At 42.0% G+C, this 25631-nt stretch overlaps 1 protein-coding gene across 2 annotated transcripts; it reads right to left on the bottom strand.

The window, feature by feature from the left end:
- Positions 1-1536: 1536 nt before the first annotated feature.
- Positions 1537-19380, bottom strand: LOC121569676 (chromobox protein homolog 1-like). 2 transcript variants are annotated; one of them, XR_006001370.2, is made up of 8 exons: positions 19152-19380; positions 16395-16559; positions 9139-9313; positions 6704-6887; positions 6495-6589; positions 6194-6344; positions 2695-2755; positions 1537-2264 (listed from the first exon to the last, which is right to left on the bottom strand). XR_006001370.2 is itself a non-coding variant. In XM_041880818.2 (7 exons), exons 2-6 carry the CDS (start codon positions 16507-16509, stop codon positions 6200-6202), a joined length of 714 nt encoding a protein of 237 aa, XP_041736752.1. In that variant the 5' UTR covers positions 16510-16559; positions 19152-19380; the 3' UTR covers positions 1537-2755; positions 6194-6199. The 2 variants fall into 2 exon arrangements, 1 of the variants encoding a protein (XP_041736752.1); XM_041880818.2 differs by having other exon boundaries at positions 1537-2755.
- Between the last annotated feature and the right edge of the window lie 6251 nt (positions 19381-25631).

Below are 25631 nucleotides of genomic sequence, written 5' to 3'. Positions count from 1 at the left end.
GTACACCACCTACACCAGCCTGTACCAGGCAGGATGGGTCCATGGACTCATGTTGCTTACGCCAAGTCCTGACTCTGCCATGAGCATGACGCAACATGAACTGGGATTCAGCAGACCAGGCAATGTTTTTCCAGTCCTCAATTGTCCATTGTTGGTGATGACATGCCCACTGGAGCCGCTTCTTGTATTTAGCTAATAGGAGTGGAACCCGGTGTGGTCATCTGCTGCAATTGCCCATCCGTGACAAGGATCGACGAGTTGTGCGTTCCAAGATGCCGTTCTGCACACCACTGTTGTACTGCGCCGTTATTTGTCCGTTTGTGGCCCGCCTGTTAGCTTGCACGATTCTTGCAATTCTCCTTCGACCTCTCTCATCAACGAGCTGTTTTCGTCCACAGGACTGCCGCTGACTGGATGTTTTTTGTTTGTCGTACCCTTCTCAGTAAACCCTAGACACCGTTGTGTGTGAAAAGCTCAGGAGGGCGGACGTTTGAGATACTGGATCCGGCGAGCCAGGCACCGACGATCATACCACGCTCAAAGTCGCTTAGGTCACTCGTTGCCCATTCTAACGTTTAACCAAACAGTAACTGAATGCCTCGATGCCCATCTGCCTGCTTTATATAGCAAGCCTCGGCCACGAGACTCACTGTCTGTAGGAGTGATCCATTTTCATGAACTGGGCGGTGTACCTTATAAACTGACCAGTGAGTGTATACCCAAGTAAGAAGGGTAAGACGGGAGCCTGGTTGAGAACAAAAGGGAACCAAAAGGGTTTGCTCCTGTCTAAAGCCTATCGAACACAACACAAGTTGCCATTAACTGGTGCATAATAGCTGTCAGATAGTGGAGTTGGATAGTGCCTTTAGTAAAGCCTTAGTTACCCACACAGCTATCTGTGGTTCTCAGGGGATGTGACTGTATGCCAACATGATGCAGACAATGTTACAATGATATTCAGAAAATAGATTGGTTTAAAGTACCTGGATATAGTATCTACTCAGGCCCAGTGCCAACAACAGTGTTTATGATATGGTTGTGGACTTATTTGTAACAAGTTGAAATTGAATGAATTATCACCAGTATCATACTGGAATACAACTGTTAAAGCTGCATAACATATCACTACATTTTCATAAACGTTAAAAATAAGGAAAAACATGTATTAAATGCCACTACAAGTACTGTGATTGTGTCTTCACACTACTGTTATGTTTTGTCAAGCACTTTCCAAGAGTCCAATATCATCAACAGAAAAGTATTTAACAAAAACACTGAATTAGAGGTGCTTTATTGTATTATTGGTTTGAAAATAACAATATTTTGTTTTACGAGGTGTTCTCACCCCATTCTGTTTCATACTTTTGAATACTTGCTTGCAACCAAGGGATGTTACTTTTGGGTGAATAAAGCATTTTCAACCTACATCTCTTTTTGATCCCTTTTGCCTTGATGATTGAGTGATATTTCTAAGAATACTTATACGTACTAAAGAATTACAAATTAACTCGTTTCGACAAATTATATGAAACACCATTGTTAAAAAAAAGATTTATTGTCCAAAAACATTTAAACAAGTAAAAGTAACCACTGCAAATGGTGACATTGATTGAAAGCAAGAAACATGCAACAAGAGATGTATCTTCAGTAGACACGAGAAAGAGTCAAAGACAAAATAACTAAAAGGTTACATATGAGCCACTTGACTAGGATATACTGTATATATATAGACATATTCCGGTCTGGTATATTAGAAAAGATATACAGCACTCTTAGACTTGTCATGTTAAAATGAGCAGTAAAATGCCAATTCAAAATCAATTCAAGGCAACAGGCTCTATAACCAGGGCTGTAAAACCCCTGGTACTGGTGGCAGTCTTCAGTACCTCAACATTTAAATGTTAGTCACGATTAATCAGTTAAATCGTGTAACACTTTTTAATTCAAGCTATTGTTAGCTGTGATGAATCGACTAAATCAATTACTTAACGATTTAGGATTTGAAAGATGCCAGAAGAGGGATATTCAGACGCAGTAGAGCAGTGAACAATTCTGCAATTAAGCCAGGGGGACATGAAGCCCCACAAACCAAACTTGAATATAACCCACCCACCTCTGTGAGGTGTGTCAGATCTTTAATTGGCAGCTCATTTTAATATAACAGGTCCAGACACAGCGAGAATTAACATCAGAGCTAAAAAGTAAAGTCTGAAAGTAGAATTAGCTTAGTTGGAGAAGTCGTCTTGATCTGGTCTTGCGATTTCCTGGGCAGAAGGGCCATAATCAGTTTGTCAGTTGTGTGAGATGGATAAGTTGCTAAATTGATCTACATTCACATGGCTGCCAACACTTTGGATATATTTACTTTATACTATAAACAGACCACCTTAAAACCATTGTATTTACTTTGAATCACAATATCGACTATACCTAGGGGCCCATCATCTTTATTTAAAACACGGGTTTAGTAAAACAGAGGTGCATGTGCATAAACCAGGCCTCTCCAACCCTGTTCCTGGAGAGCTACTCTCCTATAGGTTCTCTTCAACCCCCGTTTTAATTTACCCGATTCTGCTTATCAACCAGCTAATTATTAGAATCAGGTGCACTAGATTAGGGTTGTAGCGAAAACCTAAAGGACCGTAGCTCTCCAGGAACAGGTTTGGAGAGCCCTGGCATAGACACTACATTTACCTCTGTATTCCTCTTGGGAGAGATTTGACACTTGAATTACTGGCTTATGTTGGTTGCATTGCTAGAAAAAGAAAAATGTCATCATTATTTGTTTTTGTCGATCCCTCATCTTCGCAACCACATAGCCAATTTTTACTGATTGCCAATAAAATAAAACCATGGGCCTTGACTGAGCCCAACCCTTCCCACCCCCTTAATCCAAATCCACGTATTTACAGTGCAGTTTGACGCCAATACCAAACCTCCTAAAAGCCCCAATCACCGCAAGGAAGCCTATGAATGGTGAGCATGTACTGCACATGGGAAGAGCTCGACAAGAAATAAGGACAGAATATGTGGGCGTTAATAGTAAATGAAGCTTTGCACCAAAGATGAATCTGAGTAAATGCCCATCTTTCCCAACTTCATCTCTAGCTTCTTACTTGTTGCCTGTTTTCTGAGGGTATGTTATCACACCAATCAAGTCTTATTAGCCACGGGTACGAGACCACAAACAACTCAGGTTACATAGGTCATATTGGTGCTCTACAAAAAAGTTAGTAGCTCCATATCAGGGTTTCTGTTAGCCGGTAATAGCCGGCTTTTGGCCGATAAAAAAAGTGAAAAGCCAATAAATGAAATTGGCGCCGGCCAATTGTATGAAAAACAAAACAACAACAAAAAACATTGCAAAATAATGCTTTTTAGCCTATTCATTGATGTAGCCTAGGCCTACTGGTTGTATGAATTTGGGATCTGTCGTCCCACAACTGTCCCAGTGTTTGGAGTAGGCCATTTCTTTCTCGCACAGAACGACAAGCTGACCAATAAATAGGTAAAATCTTCTACTATGGGGGATAGTAGATTGACATAGGCTAGTGATTTTGCTGTTCATTACTCATCTTGTTGGCTGAGAAAAAGTAAAATGTGGACAGTTATTCTAACATCTTCAAAGTGCGCATCGGAATTTGGTAAGGATGCATTCTGAGCACTGTGGCTGTACTCCCTAATCAGGTTACGCACCCAATGCATATGGGGTCGGGTACATTTCTCAAATGTCCGGTAAATTAAAATGCTGCCAGTCAAATGTCCAGCACCACGCTTTCCTAACGGAAACCCTGCTCCATACCATTGTTCACAACTCTACAGTGAGGGAAAAAAGTATTTGATCCCCTTCTGATTTTGTACGTTTGCCCACTGACAAAGACATGATCAGTCTATAATTTTAATGGTAGGTTTATTTGAACAGTGAGAGACAGAATAACAACAAAAAATTCCAGAAAGACGCATGTCAAAAATGTTATAAATTGATTTGCATTTTAATGAGGGAAATAAGTATTTGACCCCTCTGCAAAACATGACTTAGTACTTGGTGGCAAAACCCTTGTTGGCAATCACAGAGGTCAGATGTTTCTTGTAGTTGACCACCAGGTTTGCACACATCTCAGGAGGGATTTTGTCCCACTCCTCTTTCCAGATCTTCTCCAAGTCATTAAGGTTTCGAGGCTGACGTTTGGCAACTCGAAGCTTCAGCTCCCTCCACAGATGTTCTATGGGATTAAGGTCTGGAGACTGGCTAGGCCACTCCAGGACCTTAATGTGCTTCTTCTTGAGCCACTCCTTTGTTGCCTTGGCCGTGTGTTTTTGGTCATTGTCATGCTGGAATACCGATTCACGACCCATTTTCAATGCCCTGGCTGAGGGAAGGAGGTTCTCACCCAAGATTTGACGGTACATGGCCCCGTCCATCGTCCCTTTGATGCGGTGAAGTTGTCCTGTCCTCTTAGCAGAAAAACACCCCCAAATCATAATATTTCCACCTCCATGTTTTATGGTGGGGATGGTGTTCTTGGGGTCATAGGCAGCATTCCTCCTCCTCCAAACACGGCGAGTTGAGTTGATGCCAAAGAGCTCGATTTTGGTCTCATCTGACCACAACACTTTCACCCAGTTCTCCTCTGTATCATTCAGATGTTCATTGGCAAACTTCAGACGGCCCTGTATGTGCTTTCTTGAGCAGGGGGACCTTCCGGGCGCTGCAGGATTTCAGTCCTTCTCGGCGTAGTGTGTTACCAATTGTTTTCTTGGTGACTATGGTCCCAGCTGCCTTGAGATCATTGACAAGATCCTCCCGTGTAGTTCTGGGCTGATTCCTTACCGTTTTCATGATCATTGTAGCTCTACGAGGTGAGATCTTGCATGGAGCCCCAGGCCGAGGGAGATTGACAGTTATTTTGTGTTTCTTCCATTTGCGAATAATCGCACCAACTGTTGTCACCTTCTCACCAAGCTGCTTGGCGATGGTCTTGTAGCCCATTCCAGCCTTGTGTAGGTCTACAATCTTGTCCCTGACATCCTTGGAGAGCTCTTTGGTCTTGGCCATTGTGGAGAGTTTGGAATCTGATTGATTGATTGCTTCTGTGGACAGGTGTCTTTTATACAGGTAACAAACTGAGATTAGGAGCACTCCCTTTAAGAGTGTGCTCCTAATCTCAGCTCGTTACCTGTATAAAAGACACCTGGGAGTCAGAAATCTTTCTGATTGAGAGGGGGTCAAATACTTATTTCCCTCATTAAAATGCAAATCAATTTATAACATTTTTGACATGAGTTTTTCTGGATTTATTTGTTGTTATTCTGTCTCTCATTGTTAAAATAAACCTACCATTAAAATTATAGACTGATCATTTCTTTGTCAGTGGGCAAACGTACAAAATCAGCAGGGGATCAAATACTTTTTTCCCCTCACTGTATATACCTCCTATGCGTAACACTTAAAGACCAGAATCCAGACTAACTCTAGTCTGAACATCCAAAACACTCAAATAGAATCCTTCTTCTTAGATCGCACTCAAAACCAAATAAAACTAACCAAATAAAACCTATTTACACATTATATGATAATGATATGGCAAAGGAAGGCAGGTGCCAACACTTAAAACAGAGTTTCTTAAAAAGTAGAAAGAGAAACAAAAAGCACTGCAAGTTGCTCGATTATCTTGTGTAGGTACAAGATAATGCTCTGACTAGAAATCAACTTCAACATTTCACGCAAGAAAACTGGAAATTAAGATTGGCTATTTCAATTGAATTAGCTGAGAACCTTTGCTGGATCATGTTTTGGAATCTGACCATTTCATTACGTAAACTCAGCTGCTGTAGTGGTACCTCGCTAACTCAAAAGTGTATCTTGACAAAAGCTTTTCTGAGGCGAAGCTGGTGATTTTGAAACAATTCAGTGCTCAGGGACTGAAAACTACATATCCCATGATCCTAGCTGATAACACCCAAAAGTGAGGCCTGATTAAATGATCTTGAGACTTACGAGTTCTATTTACCCATGAACCCCAACCCACCTCCTTGACAAGTCTTCCCTTCATCCCTACCCATCTGTCAACCTCTGTTTTAGTTTCAACAGTCCGGGTTTGCAGAAAGAAGGTTTTGAAACTAATCAGCTTCTCTGTTCCACCCCTCCACTCTAAACCCCACCCTCTGAACCCCCTTCCCCTTCATCCTGGACCTGTGGCTAGTTCTTCTCATCCTTCTTCTCTTCCTCCTCGGTGGGGTAGGAGTGCCATGTCAGACGCTCCTCGTAGAAGGAGATGACCACCTGTGGACATTTAATGTTGGCCTCCTTGGCCGGCACCAGGTCCGCCTCATCACTGTTCTTCCTGTGGAGACAGAATTTAAGGGTGAAGCCACTTGAACCAGTTTTTTTGTCCCACTTTTTTGGAGGGGACAACTAGTATTTGACAAACCTTCCACTCTCCCAGTACCGTATAGCGAAAAGTGTAAAATTCCCAATGCTGCCCAGAACTCACCATTTCATGAGGAACATCAGCTCTCCACTGGAGTCTGTGGCTCCAATGATCCGTTCGGGGTCAAGTCCACGAGCAAAGCCTCTGGGCTTCTCTGCCTGACAGAGTGATGGATAAGGAGAGAAGGGGGAGAAGGTTCAGTACAAGGCTACAATCACAGTATATAGAATCAGGCATTTTCTTTAATATTGAAACCAAGTACAGGCTCTCACCTCATCTTTCCTCTTCTTGGGCCTGCCTTCTTCACCCCCTGCCTCTGTGTCAGATTCGCCAGCTTTCCTCTTGCCACCAGACTCTTTCTTGTAACTTTCTTTTTTGTTATGATGATTCTGCATGTACTCAGCAATCAGGTCAGGGCAATCCAGGTTGTCCTGCGGTTCCCATGTATTGTCCTCACTGTGGCAAACAAATACAGGTTAAAAAGGCTACAACAGCTTGAATTTCCAAAAGAAGACACTACATGTAAAGGTCAATTTAAACCCCCCAGAACCAATTATTCCCTAGCCCATGGCCCATATAACAATTGAGATCAGTCCGATGTGGTCCTAATAGCGCATGAAAAAAAGGGGCAGGGGCAGGGGGGGGGCAGGACTACCACCGCAACACTGGAAGACAAAGTAGTAAAACAGACGGATGCCAAATATGCAGCTGAAGACCAACCAAGCAAGTCCATCTCTGTGTCACCATGGACCAGAAAAAGCTGGAAGTGTTTGCGATGGCTATTTACTTTTTGTAGAAAGACGAGAGCAACCAACAAGAGCAAAAACATCCAACCAAGGGAAAGGAGATTAGGTAGCAGGCCTTGGCTGATGCAGTGCCAAGCCCAAAGAGTAGTGCCCTATTAAATATGGAGAACCCGAACAGAAAAAATTACAGATTTTCTAGGGCCCTAAAGGAGCCTACGCAAACTTGTGTAGGGTGCTGGAGTTGGGTGATGTACCCCAGTTCCAGAATCTTTCCCGGTTGTATCCTGAACAATTCCGTAAGCTAGTGGAGTTTGTGGCCCCTCTAAATCGGGAAGCAAGACACTAATTTCAAGGACAGCATTTCTGCGATTCCTGGCAACTGGTGAGTGATAGCTAACCTAATGTTTAACTGTTTGATGTTGATATTAGATGGTCAGCGTGACAAAGAGAACCATGAAGACAAGTAAAAACTAGCTAGCTGACTATGTATGCTCACTTGCTAGCCACACAAAACATGTAAACAATACGTTAGTTAGTTAACATGATTTAAAATGTTTCTTGTATCTATTTTTCAAATGTTTGGTGTTGGCTAGCATCTAGGCATACATAGCCAGCTGGCTTCATGGTTGTATTTTTCTCAGGATGCCCATGTAATGTTCTGAGCTCTTAAATGCTAAATAAAACACGAGGTCTGTCTGTTAGCTGAAAACTTAACTAGCTACTTGGGTTTGTAACCCTTATTTGGTAATCTGTGTCTTTGTGCAGGTGAGACCTACAGAGCCTGTCCTTCCAATTTCGTATTGAACATGCAACAGTCTTTAAAATAATTCCAGAGACTTGCAATGCCATTCATGGAGGTGTTGAAAGACCAATATCTAAAAGGTAAGTTTTGGCTGAGGGGAATTATTGTGTAATTCATCATACATGAGGTTGTACTCTTAATATTTCTGTGCTATAGTCCAGGGGACCCAAAAATGTTCACCCCTTTGATTCCCCAGCTATAGGTTACAGTTGTGTTCAAGTTCATATTTATTTTGTTTCCAACCTCCAGTGTCCAACATTGGAATTTCCCAAGTTGTTTGGGGCCTCTTGATGGGAAACACATCCCTGTACGGACCCCACCCAACAGTGGATCTACATACTACAAGAACACATTCTCCATTGCCCTCATGACCCTTGCTGACAGCATGTATTTTTTTTGTCCATCTTTCATTGCCTACATCTGCTGTTTGGGTTTAAGTTAGTTTTGCCAATTGAATTAATATTCAAATGTATTGTACTCACAATTCAGCTTGTTGCTGCCACTTGTACAATATTCTGTTGAAAATTGTCATCAACCATTCTCTTTCAGGTACAGGTTTCTGTATGTGGACGTTGGCTGTAATGGTATGGTCTCTGATGTAGGTGTTTTTGGGGGATGCCCTCTTCAACATGCCCTTGAAAACAGGACAGCCAGCATCCTACCAGCAGAACCACTACCTGGCTGTCAACAAGATGCACCACACTGCATGGTCGCAGATGAGGCATTCCCGCTCAAGGAGTACCTCATGAAGCAGTTTCCCAGCAGACGAATGGAAGGAACGGCGAGTTTACAACTTTTGGCTGAGTAGGGCGCAGAGAACGGTGGAGATCTCATTTGGCATACTTGCCAACTGCTGGCAAGTGTTCCACACCACCATTTGTCTCAAACCAGAGACAGTGGAGACCTTGCACAACATGCTCTGTGAGGAAAATGGTGACCAATATGCCCGACCTGTTGCAGATCCGGAGGGCTCAGAGCATATGACAACTCCTGTTGCATTGCGACAAGACCCCCAGCTACCCCAAGCTCCACTACCCCATGGGTTCCAATAAAGAGATGCAAAATTATAATAAAAATTGCTTATGTATACAGGATTGTATGTAATGTATGCTAATTTAATTTATGTGACTGTAGCATTAATCATTAAGTCTTAACTCACTCTGAGAAGCCTTTCCATTTGAGCAGAAACTCCACACGTCCCTTTACCACCCGTCGGTCCAGCACCTTCTCCACCACATATTCCTCCTCTTCTTCCTCTACCACCTCCTCCACCTTCTTCTTGGTCTGCTTCTTCCCTGCTGTTGCCGCCAACTTTACCTCTTCCTTGGGGGGCTCTAGTGAAGGGGAGGAGCGCAGAACAGTTTGGTTAGACTCCAAAGCCTTGGTTCACGGCTATAGGCCCCAATAATTATGGGCACACTTCACTATGGTCAGGTTGAGTCCCGTGTAGCTCAGTTGGTAGAACATGGAGCTTGCAACGCCAGGGTTGTGGGTTCGATTCCCATGGGGGGCCAGTATGAAAATGTATGCACTCACTAACAGTAAGTCGCTCTGGATAAGAGCGTCTGCTAAATGACTAAAATGTAAATGTGAAATGTTGAGTGAGTCAGATTATACAGATGGAATTCGTCCCAAAATGCAGGATTCAAGTCCAAATCATCTGTTGAACTTGATTTGCCAATCAAAATACAAATTGTGTCTTTTCTGCAATTAAGCAGCAGTGCCAGCATGGCAACCTTCGTATCTTTTTATCAACAACCCAGTTTGCCAACCGTTTCTTCATTACGGTTCATGGAATTGTAGAGGATTATGCTGAGACGGGCTCTCTGATGTAGGCTTCTGTGTGCCTCAAGATCTCTGGCTCTGAATCACTAATATCCAGCTGATCCACTTTCAATTGTGTTTTTGTAACTCTGTAAATCCAACCAAACCATGGCAATGGGTTTCTGTATTCAAAGAGAGATCCTCCAACTGACCATGTTTTTAGAGGGGGTTAGATGAGTTTAGTATGCTCCTGGGGTAGTTTTAAGGTGTCCGGTATGGGGACTGGACCCAAGGATTGAAAATTTCAAGGACATACATACAGTGGGGGAAAAAAGTATTTAGTCAGCCACCAATTGTGCAAGTTCTCCCACTTAAAAAGATCATCATAGGTACACATCAACTATGACAGACAAATTGAGGAAAAAAAATCCAGAAAATCACATTGTAGGATTTTTAATGAATTTATTAGCAAATTATGGTGGAAAATAAGTATTTGGTCACCTACAAACAAGCAAGATTTCTGGCTCTCACAGACCTGTAACTTCTTCTTTAAGAGGCTCCTCTGTCCTCCACTTGTTACCTGTATTAATGGCACCTGTTTGAACTTGTTATCAGTTTAAAAGACACCTGTCCACAACCTCAAACAGTCACACTCCAAACTCCACTATGGCCAAGACCAAAGAGCTGTCAAAGGACACCAGAAACAAAATTGTAGACCTGCAGCAGGCTGGGAAGACTGAATCTGCAATAGGTAAGCAGCTTGGTTTGAAGAAATCAACTGTGGGAGCAATTATTAGGAAATGGAAGACATACAAGACCACTGATAATCTCCCTCGATCTGGGGCTCCACGGTAAGATCTCACCCCGTGGGGTCAAAATGATCACAAGAACGGTGAGCAGAAATCCCAGAACCACACGGGGGGACCTAGTGAATGACCTGCAGAGAGCTGGGACCAAAGTAACAAAGCCTACCATCAGTAACACACTACGCCACCAGGGACTAAAATCCTGCAGTGCCAGACGTGTCCCCCTGCTTAAGCCAGTACATGTCCAGGCCCGTCTGAAGTTTGCTAGAGTGCATTTGGATGATCCAGAAGAGGATTGGGAGAATGTCATATGGTCAGATGAAACCAAAATAGAACTTTTTGGTAAAAACTCAACTCGTCGTGTTTGGAGGACAAAGAATGCTGAGTTGCATCCAAAGAACACCATACCTACTGTGAAGCATGGGGGTGGAAACATCATGCTTTGGGGCTGTTTTTCTGCAAAGGGACCAGGACGACTGATCCTTGTAAAGGAAAGAATGAATGGGGCCATGTATCGTGAGATTTTGAGTGAAAACCTCCTTCCATCAGCAAGGGCATTGAAGATGAAACGTGGCTGGGTCTTTCAGCATGACAATGATCCCAAACACACCGCCCGAGCAACGAAGGAGTGGCTTCGTAAGAAGCATTTCAAGGTCCTGGAGTGGCCTAGCCAGTCTCCAGATCTCAACCCCATAGAAAATCTTTGGAGGGAGTTGAAAGTCCGTGTTGCCCAGCGAAAGCCCCAAAACATCACTGCTCTATAGGAGATCTGCATGGAGGAATGGGCCAAAATACCAGCAACAGTGTGTGAAAACTTTGAAGACTTACAGAAAACGTTTGACCTGTGTCATTGCCAACGAAGGGTATATAACAAAGTATTGAGAAACTTTTGTTATTGACCAAATACTTATTTTCCACCATAATTTGCAAATAAATTCATAAAAAAATCCTACAATGTGATTTTCTGGATTTTTTTCCCTCATTTTGTCTGTCATAGTTGACGTGTACCTATGATGAAAATTACAGGCCTCTCTCATCTTTTTAAGTGGGAGAACTTGCACAATTGGTAGCTGACTAAATACTTTTTTTCCCCACTGTACATACATACACTGTCCTGGAGAGGGATGCACTATCGCTGCTGATTTGAAGCCCAAATAGACATACAGGTTGGGCAAAGGATAAGAGGCATCACAGCCAATGAAAGGTTTCGGTCAGACTTTATTTGAATAATCTGGATAGTCCATCTGTAGATGCTCTACAGATGGTCATACTATCAACAAACTATCTGTTGATAAGCAACTGCTTGCTAAGGTTAGGTTTAGAATAAGGGTTAGGGCTACGTTTAGAGTTAGGATAAAGGTTAAGGTTAAGATTAGGGTTAGTAGATAATTAGTTGAAATGATACTGATAGTCTGTAGAGCATCTACAGATGGACTATCCAAAAAAAGTGTTACCAAGGTTTCTGAAACTATGGTCCACCTCTAGCTTAGACCATAACACCGAAGAGCTGGACTGCACCCTTGAAAAAGTAAAGGGCACGACCTATACGATTCATGGATATCTGAAAGAGGATGTACAGGATGGTGTAAAGGATGACGATCAAAGTAAACAGTCACAGATGAGTGCATAGTTGGCGAATGGCGTGTGTGTGTGTAGAGGGTGGACACAGTGCAGTACATATTAGGCTTGGGCGGTATACCGTATACTGGGGTATTTGGAAAAAGCCACGGGATGGTTTTTCAATACTGTTTAAACTATTTATTTGAAATGTTTTCATACATTTGAATATTTGTAGCTACTTTAATAAATACCTGCAGTCAACTTGTGCAATACGTTAGGAGATAAAGAACATTGCGTTCTTCATTTCAGCTGTCACATTATTATGAAGCTTATGGTAGTCCCCAGTCACCTGGTGTTTGTTTACAAGCACACAAAGACGAGAAACCGGAGCCTTGAGTCACTCACTGTTGTGCAGTATGCGCCAGGTGATCTAATTGCAGCATGGAATTCACAGCTAAATGTTTGCCAGCTAGATATCTTATAACTATTAAGTTAACTGCCTAAAATGTGCTAAATGCTCTGCAGTTGTGCATTAGGTTTGCTAATTTAGTAGCTAGTTAGCTAGTTAGCTAAGTGGTTAGCTTTTCCAAAATCAAGCATTCGCTTGCTAACAGCAGAGAATCCCCTCCTGAATCAAGAGCCTTGCTGGCTAATATTTGTTTTGTGTGTGCAGCAAACTGTGAATAGCATTTTTTAGTTACTTGTATAGTTTAGGTCAGAAACTGTACAAAATGTTTGCAATGCGCTTGTTCGCATTCTCTATGGAATTGTACATGTACTTGTTAGAATTGCTAACCTTCGGATTACAGAGTATCAGTGGAGTTTGAAAACAGCGCCCCCTGTGTTCAGTGCCAGTATTACCGAATATCCCAGTATGGCACAAGATCGGGATGAAGGTAGTATGACAATCTGGATACCGCCCAAGCCTAGTACATATAGTACACAGTATGAAAATGTATGCACTCACTAACTGTAAGTCGCTCTGTATAAGAGCGTCTGCTAAATGACTAAAATCTAAATATCCCCTTAATCTTGTCAAGGTCAGCAGCCAAGTCAGAGAGAATCCTTTGGATGCCCCGCAAAAAAAACATTGAGGTAATTCCTGTTCTAGAGCGGAAAAGCTTGTTTAGATTCTACCTCAGAAGAATGACGCAGGATAAATTACATATTCATAAATTGGAGGTGGGAAGGAACGTAGAGGGAATGCTCTCAATTGCATAATGCTTTCGTCATCGCTCCTAGTCTCCTTCTCAAAAGTCATTGGATGAGAAAGCCAAAGGTCCCTCCCCTCTGACCTTATCCTCCAATGGGTTTTGAGAAGGAGACGAGGATGCGAGGATTATGCAATTGAGATCTTCCAGAGGTGATTTCCCCATGGAGTGGAGAAACATCAACAAATATGGTCACTGACAGCTGTCAGTATACAGTGGGGGAAAAAAGTATTTAGTCAGCCACCAATTGTGCAAGTTCTCCCACTTAAAAAGATGAGAGAGGCCTGTAATTTTCATCATAGGTACACGTCAACTATGACAGACAAATTGAGATTTTTTTCCTCCAGAAAATCACATTGTAGGATTTTTAATGAATTTATTAGCAAATTATGGTGGAAAATAAGTATTTGGTCACCTACAAACAAGCAAGATTTCTGGCTCTCACAGACCTGTAACTTCTTCTTTAAGAGGCTCCTCTGTCCTCCACTCGTTACCTGTATTAATGGCACCTGTTTGAACTTGTTATCAGTATAAAAAGACACCTGTCCACAACCTCAGTCACACTCCAAACTCCACTATGGCCAAGACCAAAGAGCTGTCAAAGGACACCAGAAACAAAATTGTAGACCTGCACCAGGCTGGGAAGACTGAATCTGCAATAGGTAAGCAGCTTGGTTTGAAGAAATCAACTGTGGGAGCAATTATTAGGAAATGGAAGACATACAAGACCACTGATAATCTCCCTCGATCTGGGGCTCCACGCAAGATCTCACCCCGTGGGGTCAAAATGATCACAAGAACGGTGAGCAAAAATCCCAGAACCACACGGGGGGACCTAGTGAATGACCTGCAGAGAGCTGGGACCAAAGTAACAAAGCCTACCATCAGTAACACACTACGCCGCCAGGGACTCAAATCCTGCAGTGCAAGACGTGCCCCCCTGCTTAAGCCAGTACATGTCCAGGCCCGTCTGAAGTTTGCTAGAGTGCATTTGGATGATCCAGAAGAGGATTGGGAGAATGTCATATGGTCAGATGAAACCAAAATATAACTTTTTGGTAAAAACTCAACTCGTCGTGTTTGGAGGACAAAGAATGCTGAGTTGCATCCAAAGAACACCATACCTACTGTGAAGCATGGGGGTGGAAACATCATGCTTTGTGGCTGTTTTTCTGCAAAGAGACCAGGACGACTGATCCGTGTAAAGGAAAGAATGAATGGGGCCATGTATCGTGAGATTTTGAGTGAAAACCTCCTTCCATCAGCAAGGGCATTGAAGATGAAACGTGGCTGGGTCTTTCAGCATGACAATGATCCCAAACACACCGCCCGGGCAATGAAGGAGTGGCTTCGTAAGAAGCATTTCAAGGTCCTGGAGTGGCCTAGCCAGTCTCCAGATCTCAACCCCATATAACATCTTTGGAGGGAGTTGAAAGTCCGTGTTGCCCAGCGACAGCCCCAAAACATCACTGCTCTAGAGGAGATCTGCAAAATACCAGCAACAGTGTGTGAAAACCTTGTGAAGACTTACAGAAAACGTTTGACCTGTGTCATTGCCAACAAAGGGTAAATAACAAAGTATTGAGAAACTTTTGTTATTGACCAAATACTTATTTTCCACCATAATTTGCTAATAAATTCATTAAAAATCCTACAATGTGATTTTCTGGAATTTTTTTTCTCATTTTGTCTGTCATAGTTGACGTGTACCTATGATGAAAATTACAGGCCTCTCATCTTTTTAAGTGGGAGAACTTGCACAATTGGTGGCTGACTAAATACTTTTTTCCCCCCACTGTAGCTAGCTAGCATGCTAACCTTATCTAGCTAGCTAATGTTATCTGTTGTTGCTACGTCTTTTTAACTACACCGTATTCAAATGATTAGCCAGGTGGCTATGGCTGGTTCTGGAGCTGGATTTGTCATAAGCATTTAGAGAGAACTTTGCCACAGATGGAAAACAGTATCTTTGACATAGCCATCTAGTGCCGTCTCAAAAATTCTGGGATTTTCCATAAATTGCGACCGCTAATCCACCATAGAAAGTTTTAATATGACGCTCCGGTAATATGGATAACTATGAAAGGTCTAGAGATGTGTTTTTCTACATTGTAATGGACACGGAAAGTGGCAGGGTTTGGCTGCGGTACAGCCAAGCAAAACCAGCCCGTGCTCATGGTTCTGACAGAGGAAGTGAAATGAGACTACAATAACTTTGCTCATGATGCATGCCGCAAATGACAAGCACATCCGACACGAAACACCAATACAAATGTAACAGCACAACAAAATATATAAACAAGTTCCTTGAATTTTCTTTCGTGGGTGCCTTTTCATTATAGGATATTGTGGTTTCTAGCTGCACCAATCAAAGCAGTGGAGCATGTCGTGAAGCAATGGGCAAGTTCATCTTGTCACAGGTGGGCGGAGATTTCTTCTTAGGACCAATGAAATGGTCAAAAATGAGCAAACCCCGCCCACCTGTGGCACCGAGCCATGCAAAACGAATTCACCCAAAACTTTAGTGGTCAAAATCATTCATCTTGGGGCGACGGGGGGACTGGGGTTCCAAAATGCATTTCAGGCAATTTTACTATTTATAAAATGCGCTTTTATTTTTATTTATACAGACTAGCTAAAAAATAAAGTGAAACTTGACAAATTCTCCAATGGATTATGATAATTTGAAATGTGGAGGTGAAAAAACAACCCCTAACTTTGCAGGTGTTTCTGATTATTAAACAATGCCATGCTGGTTGGTGGTAACATTCAAATAAAACCCAGCCCTGAAAAAAATGAGAAGTATTAGCACGTCATCTCAAGGGGAAACACACCGCATTGACACAGAAAATATCTGAAGTTACCACTTCGGATTTCCCACTTCAAGCCCAAATATATCATACTTTGACTAAAGCAATTGACTTAAATACTTGTGCAACATCATGGGTAAGCTATGGGCATCATCTTTTACCTAAAAAAATTGAATTTCCACTCGTGGGCGTTTAAGTTCTGCCAAAGCTGGCCAGTCCACCACCCACCCCTATGACATTCATAAGACAGAAACAATGGATTACCGTTTGCATTAGAAGAAAGTTGATCTACACCTTCAGTGGTAACACCAGTAGTAGTAGTAACACTGGGGGTCACATCACTAGGGGGTTCTGTAGCTGCAGTGGTAGGCTCGCTCATTTTCGGGCTGGGAGAAGGCAGTGGAACCAGCGGGTTCCTTGTCAACAGAGCTAAACAGGGTGAGAGGGGAGGGGGTTACTTAGGCATGGGTGATGGGAAGGGGGGGCATGGATCAGAGGCATCAGGGAGAAATCACAGAAAGCAGGAGAGAATGGCATTGGTAAGAAGAACACATGGTATCATCTCTCACAGTCAATCGATTACTAACGCGTAATGCATGTGTATCCGGTGTGAAATGGCTAGCTAGTTAGTGGTGCGCGCTAGTAGCGTTTCAATTGGTGACTTCACTCGCTCTGAGACCTTGAAGTAGTCGTTTCCCTTGCTTTGCAAAAGGGCTGCGGCTTTTGTGGAGCGATGGGTAACGGTGCTTTGAGGGTGATTGTTGTCGATGTCTGCAGAGGGTCCCTGGTTCAAGCCCAGGTTGGGGCGAGGAGAGGGACGGAAGCAAAACTGTTACATATGCATACTACTACAGCACAGATAGAACAATGAGACAGATGTTTCATCGGATGTATAAATGTGAAGCATCCAGTTGGCATTTCCACTCACCACCAAACATGGTGATAAGAGGAAGCTCACAGTGGTCGGCAGAGGGAGAAGATGGAGCGAGACGGATTTTGGCCGACATTCTGCGAATTTTCTCATCTATAAAACATTTGATCTCAATACAGTTATGTGCCAAAACTACAATCTGTTACAAACAGAATGGACTACGTTGTCAACTTTATCCTTTGCCAAAGTTGTAAAAAATTCTGTGCACGGGCGTTAGTTATTGCACGCGCAAGGGCGAAATGAGTTATTGCACGAGCACTTCAGAGTAGGCTTTCCTTTCCTTAACAGACATGCTAGAGCACACCAATAGGATCTCGCTAGCTCCTGCTTGGCTCTGCCCACTATGATTCATATGCGCCTATTGGAAACAACAGGCTGTGGTCTATCTTGGGTTAGTTATAAAAAAAGATTTGACTACAGTTCCTACTACATGGTCAGTACTAAAACGCATGGAGCGGCAATATATTATGTTTCTATTAAAAGAGCTGGCATGCATGGATTGTACTGCAAGTCTGCAACTAATGCAAACAAATACACAGAAAAACACATAGTTGACTAGAATCACTAGGTTTGTCCTCTGTAGCTCAGCTGGTAGAGCACTGCGCTTGTAACGCCAAGGTAGTGGGTTCGATCCCCGGGACCACCCATACACAAAAATGTATGCACGCATGACTGTAAGTCGCTTTGGATAAAAGCGTCTGCTAAATGGCATATTATTATTATTATTATTATTATTTCCAGAAATATTTATGAATAGACAGTCTAAATGATGGTACACCGTTGGTGTGATTCCCAGAGGAGAGCCCTAAGGGTTGGTACCCATCTTGAATACATGATCTAGGCAGGGGGTAGGGACTATACGAGTTCTTGAATATTCCATTGGGCTGTTGCCTTGATGTGGTGTAGACTAAAGCACACCTACCAATATGGTAGGACAGTTTTAACATGTCAGAAGCACAATCATTTCAATCAGACCAGCAATCAAGCAGTTAAGCACATAAAATTACATGAGATTCAGCAGGGGAAGGGGTCAAGCTTCTAATCTAGACATCAATGCCCAGTTATGCCACATACAGTCGAATCAACTAAAGCACACAATCACTACAAACCACTGGCAGAAAACAACATGGTGAGAACAAGAGAATGTCTGGAGGAAGAAAGGGGGGGGCACACAGACACCCCTGATTCTTACCCTATAGAACACAACACCAATAAAACGCTTACCCCACCCCCTCCTAACTGAACATTGGTGTAAGCAGGGGTAAAGCATCACTATCATACAAACACTGACAACACAAATGTATTAAAAACATAATTTAATAGGACATAGTTTTTCAATGTCATCCAATATTTTGTAGGCTAATCAACGCATTTATGAGTGCCAGCTTTGATGTGCAATTCAACAGTTTGTTTCAAAATGTAAGTAATTTCAAGAAGGTGATCATTTCTGATTCCATTGCCCTTAGGTGCACGCTGCAGTTCGCTAATGGCTATAATGTTCTTAACAGGCAAAGCCAATCAATGATGCGAATTTGGCCACGTTTCGATGCAAATATATTTGTCTCATAAGCAGTCATTTCTTTGCTACAAGACGTTTCCTCTCTTTTATAAGTAGCCAATTCGATGAGCCACATTCCTGCCTGAAAGGGGGTAATGACATGTAGCTACCTAATTGTTTTCCTACTTCAATAACGGGCAATCAAGCAGAGCAACAAAGTAACAACAGGGTCAAATACACGGGAACTGAAAAGGGCTACAGACAATTGCAATATATTAACCAACCCCTTCCCTATGCCATCAGCCGATCCCGTTTGAAATGGTGGTGTTAGGAATTTTTCCCCCACAGCTCTCGAAACGGAATGACTAGTCGTCCATGTTGACCTGAATCACAGCACGAGCAAGCTACACGAACTCGCGCGAAAACAATGCAATTGAATCCTCAAAACAGAATCCGCATGCAACAACGTAGCAACATGCACATTGCAATGTCAATATATTCGCCTGCTGAAACATGTTTATTAAGCATTGTGCATAATAGAAGGTTAACGCTGTGGGGGGAAACCGCTATGGTGAAGTAACTAGCCACTTACCTTTACAGAGAATTGACTCTAATGAATGAATTGTCGGAAATGTAGTTAATTTTATCAAATGAAAAGCAGTAGGATACCAATGTTTTATCCAAAAAAAATTGTGCTTATCTTATGTAAATATCAGCTTGTAAAATCTATTTTAAAAGGACACTCTTCTCGTTTTTGCGTAAAGCTACAGACAAAAGCCATCCAGCGCCTCCCTCGTACCCGCCAACTCCGGCAGAGCGTGGCTACGCAGCGTGTTATTGTATGGCACCATGGGAGATGAAGTCTTTACACATTTTCTTTTTCTTTATTTTCTCTATTATAAACATATTATTCAAAGATGTTTGATTATCTTTATTTTTCAATGTTTTGGTTCTATACTCTAGAATTTCAGGCTTGATTCATAAATGTACCATAAAAAATTCAAAAACCTATGACACCAACCAGTTGTTGAAGCCTGAAATCGTCTCCCCCCACCTTGCTCTCCATGTATCTCTCTCTATTCATGTAGGCTGGTTAGCCTTCACTGACTTCAGTTAGTGAAAAGCGACTGGCAGACTTTCCCTTTTCCTTCTCCATTGCCAGATGTATATTTAACTGACTGCACTTGCATGACTGCACTGACACTTATATCATACATATTCTGAAGTTATAGCATCTTCGATGTCACATTTTGTCACGACTGACAAACTGCTGTATGTGAAAATACTCACACCTTTGATGAAGATGTCACCCATGAGAGCTGCCATTTCCCCCTCTCTGTGTCCTCTGGGATATCATTAGAAGCAATCCTGTTAATTGTTTGATTAATCATAATAGTTAACAGTCAATAGCCCAGAAAAACAATGCTTCCAGAGATAGACAACAAAATGTGCATTCATTATGTTGTCATGTAAATAAAAAGGAACAGATGAAAAAACACAACATTAATGTGTAAATGATTTAGAGCTGGGCAGTGATGCGTACTAACAAAATATCAGTAAAAAGCTTGCATTACCTGCACACGCACCAGTCAAAGTTTTGTTAAAAACAAGACTACACTGCTGCAGAGCTTGGCCTTGCAGCTGACACTGTATCCAACGTGTGTGTGTATGTGTTTGTGTGTATGATGATGATTATTTGTATCTGCACGAACAAAAGCCATTAAACAGGATCTCTTCTGCTGCTCTCCCACATCTACAGTATGTGATCTTGTCAACACACATAGGGTCATATCCTCTTTGTTCATTTGACACACAAAAAATTAGCTGTCCAACTATACCTGTACTTTTTGAATGGAAATGCAAATGTCTCTCCATTTCCCATCAAAACCGTTAATTTAATCAATTGGATACGATTAAAATAGAGGAGAAAGAATGAACTCATTGGTCTATATGGGCAGGTGGACAGTATAATGTATATTTGTTTATGTAGATCCTGAATTGATTTGACTGTGTGGCGAAGCGTTAAGGGTCAGGCAGGATGACAAGTGGTGTGATCATGTACCCTGTATCCTGAGGCTGGGTAACATATGTGTTCTTCAAATACATGAATACACACCACACACACATACACACACACACACACGCACACACATGCATGCAAACACACCTATTCCCCCTCCAAACACACATATGCACCCCTACCCCCTTTTGCATGTACACAAACACATGCACACATATGGTGTCTGCATTAGAAGTATGAGTAAGTGGGGAGAGGAAGGAGATGCGGAGGGGGTGGAGGACAGGACAGACAACACGTTCAGCTTCATTAGCCAATAGCAACCCCTTTTAACAGGGAGCCCATTATTCACCCAGGACCCCAAGTCTATTACATCATTACATGTAGGAAGGAGGTGACTTTGGTGGGAACTTTCAACAAATCCTAACTCTCATGGTACAGTTGAAGTCGGAAGATTACATACACTTAGGTTGAAGTCATTAAAACTTGTTTTTCAACCACTCCACAAATGTCTTGTTAACAAACTACTGTATAGTTTTGTCAAGTCGGTTAGGACATCTACCTTGTGCATGACACAAGTAATTTTTCCAACAATTGTTTACAGACAGATTATTTCACTTATAATTCACTGTATCACAATTCCAGTGGGTCAGAAGTTTACATACACTAAGTTGACTGTGCCTTTAAACAGCTTAGAAAATTCCAGAAAATGATGTAATGGCTTTAGAAGCTTCTGATAGGCTAGTTGACATCATTTGAGTCAATTGGAGGTGTACCTGTGGATGTATTTCAAGGCCTACCTTCAAACACAGTGCCTCTTTGCTTGACATCATGGGAAAATAAAAAAAAATCAGCCAAGACCTCAGAAAAAAATGGTAGACCTCCATAAGTCTGGTTCATCTTTGGGAGCAATTTCCAAATGCCTGAAGGTACCACGTTCATCTGTACAAACAATAATACGCAAGTATAAACACCATGGGACCACGCAGCCGTCATTCCGCTCAGGAAGGAGATGCGTTCTGTCTCCTAGAGATGAACATACTTTGGTGCGAAAAGTGCAAATCAATCCCAGAACAACAGCAAAGGACCTTGTGAAGATGCTGGAGGAAACCGGTACAAAAGTATCTATATCCACAGTAAAACGAGTCCTATATCGACATAACCGGAAAGGCCGCTCAGCAAGGAAGAAGCCACTGCTCCAAAACCGCCATAAAAAAGCCAGACTACGGTTTGCAACTGCACATGGGGACAAAGATCGTACTTTTTGGAGAAATGTCCTCTGGTCTGATTAAACAAAAATAGAACTGTTTGGCCATAATGACCATCGTTATGTTTGGAGGAAAAAGGGGGTCCTTGCAAGCCGAAGAATACCAACCCAACCGTGAAGCACGGGGGTGGTAGCATCATGCTGTGGGGGTGCTTTGCTGCAGGAGGGACTGGTGCACTTCACAAAATAGATGGCATCATGAAGAAGGAAAATTATGTGGATATTTTGAAGCAACATCTCAAGACATCAGTCAAGAAGTTAAAGCTTGGTCGCAAATGGGTCTTCTAAATGGACAATGACCCCAATCATCCTTCCAAAGTTGTGGCAAAATGGCTTAAGGATAACAAAGTCAAGGTATTGGAGTGGCCATCACAAAGCCCTGACCTCAATCCTATAGAAAATAGTGGGCAGAACTGAAAAAGCGTGTGCGAGCAAGGAGGCCTACAAACCTGATTCAGTTATTCCAGCTCTGTCCGGAGGAATGGGCCAAAATTCACCCAACTTATTGTGGGAAGCTTGTGGAAGGCTACCTGAAACGTTTGACCCAAGTTAAACAATTTAAAGGCAATGCTACCAAATACTAATTGAGTGTATGTAAACTTCTGACCCACTGGGAATGTGATGAAATAAATAAAAGCTGAAATAAATCATTCTCTCTACTATTATTCTGACATTTCACATTCTTAAAATAAAGTGGTGATCCTAACTGACCTAAGACAGGGAATATTTACTAGGATTAAATGTCAGGAAATGTGAAAAACTGAGTTTTAATGTATTTGGCTAAGGTGTATGTAAACTTCCGACTTCAACTGTATACTGTATATATTTAAAAAAATAAAATAATAATGTCTCGATGATATGCTGGCCAAAGAACTGCTCCGATTGTCTGGTCCATGTCCTTAGTCTATGTAGTTGATGATTGTGTTTTAGTTAGTATTGGCAATTTTTATATTCAAATGGAAGTTGTACTCACAATTCAGCATGTTGCTGCCACTTGCCACAATGTTCTGTTGAAAAACAGTCAAAAAATAAAATAAAAAATAACATTCTCTCTCTCTTTATCTATTTTCAACCATTAATCTCGGTTCACAATAGAGGAAATAGGTGAACAAAAATTGAAATAAGTTGTGAACGAACTGGGAGGAAACGAGGACAAGGAAACGTTTAAGATCTTACTGAAAGAGGAGAGGATAACCGAGGTTGAGAGGGGTGAAGTATACCCCAGTAGGATGAAAGAGGGTATAGAGAGAGAATGGGTGAAGGGAAGGGTGGGGAGGGAGGGGGATAAGGGGTGAGAGGGTCTTTCTCAGGTAATGTTGAGGAAAGAAACCTGATTGGGTTTTTAGCGGAGAACAAAAGAGAAAAGCACACAGAATTCATCTTGTGTCTCTGCAGCATGATTGGTCTAATTACCCCATTACTCACTAGGACCAGTTGCCCTGTGTATGAGAGAGGGGGGGAGGAGGGGGGGGAGTGAGAAAGAGACAGAGGGAGACAAAGAGGGGTAGATATAGAGAAACAGAGTAATAGGAAATGAGAGGGTCCGATGAAGAGAGAAAAAGAAAGAGGGAGAAAGTGATTTGTTGTAGAAAAAAGTGTTTACAGTCTACATACAGTGATAACAGCATGAGATCAACCTTTCAAGAGATTATGTGCTACCATTGGAATTACTATTATAATTAAGCAATAAGGCCCGAGGGGGTGTGGTATATGGTACACTATATTGCCAATATACCACAGCTAAGGGCTGTATCCAGGCACTCCGCGTCACACATAACAACAGCCCTTAGCTGTGGTATATTGGCAATATAGAGTACCACAACCCCCAGAGGTGCATTATTGCTATTATAAACTGGTTACCAACATAAATATTGTTGTTGTATTTTTGCATAGCCGTAGTATATTGTCTGATATACACACGGCTGAAATGCTATTTCAGCCAATCAGCATCCAGGATCCAAATCAAATTTTATTTGTCACATGCTTCATAAACACTAGGTATAAACTTACAGTGAAATGCTTACTTACGGGTCCTTTTCCAACAATGCAGAGTTAAAGAGAAACATAAAATATATTTTTTAAATATAGAAATCGTAACACGAGGAATAAATACACAGTTAATAACGAATAACAATAACATGGCTATATACAGGGAGTACCAGTACTGAGTCGATGTGCCCCCCACAGTCCTGAAGAAATACTTACTACATGTCAAGACGCAGAAATTACCGCACTCACAAATACGCTGCGTCCCTACATGGATGTCTTTTCTCCCTCTCACACCAAGTTTCCAGTTTGCTCTCCAAAGTCCATTTTGCACTCACAACTGCGTACTATCATTTTATAACAGGGTGAAATTCTAGCCAATGAACATAGCCTTGAGCAGTCTACTGAAACGCACTTGGTCAGGTTTTTGGACCAATCACGGCTTGACTGCTTTCTAACTGGATTTTTGACCATAGAGATAAAAGGTGACAGTGAAAGGTGAACGATAGCTGACAATAATAAAGAGGTACGTTTGATTGTTTTTCAGTAGAGAAACTTTAGTTTAGTTTTCTATACTGTCTCTGGTTTAACTAAGAGCATTGTACCGACGTTGAGGAGGGGTTTAGTAAAGGAGGAGGGCTTGGAAGATCAGCATGACTGAGTGGCGGAAGAGGGGTGAGAGGCAGGGTGAGAACAGACAGGGGAAGAGGTCTGTGGAAGAGGTCAGTGATTGAGGAGGGGGAGCCAAGAGAGGTCAGGCTCTTAACCAAATAATAGCCAATATTGCAAACCGCTAACCACATACTTTAAGATACAATCTGACTGAAATAAAGATTTTATAACTTTCACTCTGTCAGTTTTTGTGCAGTTACAATAAATGAGAATGACCCTAAACCATTTCTCTCTCGCCATCCCTCTTTCCATGCAGGTCCACTGTCACTAAAATGTAGTGGTGAATTTGTTCAAGCTCAGCTGACAAAGACGGGAGATACAGGAGTCCATTCTGTTCCAAGTAGGTTGCCTTGGCTCTCCTCTATGCACAGCACTCTGGGGATTTCCTGCAGGTAACCATGACATCCACCAATCACTCCCTTAACTTAATCATTAGTGGTACTGAGAGCCTCAAATTTATTTGACGCTCTATGGAGGCATTGTGCCATAGGACATTTGTCACATAGAGAGGATGATGACCAGCTGCTGTCTTGGTTAGAAAAATGGTTATATTCTGAATGTATGTGATAGTCATTGTTAAACAATGAATCTCAAAGTGTTGGGTTGGGCATTAAATGACAGCAAGCTGTTCAATACTGAGCCATGCCGACTGACATATGGCGTGGATTGGTACAGGGAAATTCCACAGTTACAGAGTAATGCTGAAACTCAGATTTTTCACTTTAAAATGTATGGTAAACAAACCAATTAATGCAAATTGTTAAAAGTTGTATGGTTTGTTTCACTTTGAAATCATTGTTTTTTGTTTGACATACATTTAAAAGTGAAAAATCTGAGTGTCAGCATCACTCTGTTCCATGGAATTGCCCTACAGCTCGGCTCAGTCCAGTCTCAAATTGTGTGTTATCACTTATTTGGCTAAATGATCATCCATAGTTGCCTCTTTTGATACAGCCACAGCAGTCTTAAAATGAACTGTCACCTTGAATGCAACATTAAGATGTTAACACCTTTAGACTCCAATTGAATTCTGACATTTTCTGGCATCTTATTTTCCTCTCTCTCTCACTCCAGTTATTCTCAGGAGACAGGTCAGTGTGTGTGTAGAGAGAACTCATCAGGCTTCATCT

This window comes from Coregonus clupeaformis, unplaced genomic scaffold, assembly GCF_020615455.1.
Source record: "Coregonus clupeaformis isolate EN_2021a unplaced genomic scaffold, ASM2061545v1 scaf0521, whole genome shotgun sequence".
Lineage (NCBI taxonomy): Eukaryota > Metazoa > Chordata > Actinopteri > Salmoniformes > Salmonidae > Coregonus > Coregonus clupeaformis.
Note: the sequence above shows the minus strand (reverse complement) of the source record. Positions and strands in the feature narration are given on the sequence as shown.

Coding starts and splice junctions, on each gene's coding strand:
- LOC121569676 (XM_041880818.2), bottom strand. CDS start 16,509: ATGAGCGAGCCTACCACTGCAGCTACAGAACCCCCTAGTGATGTGACC. Junction 9,314..16,394: donor ACTTTCTTCTAATGCAAACG/GTAATCCATTGT, acceptor CCCCTTCACTAG/AGCCCCCCAAGGAAGAGGTA. Junction 6,888..9,138: donor AAATGGAAAGGCTTCTCAGA/GTGAGTTAAGAC, acceptor TGTTTGCCACAG/TGAGGACAATACATGGGAAC.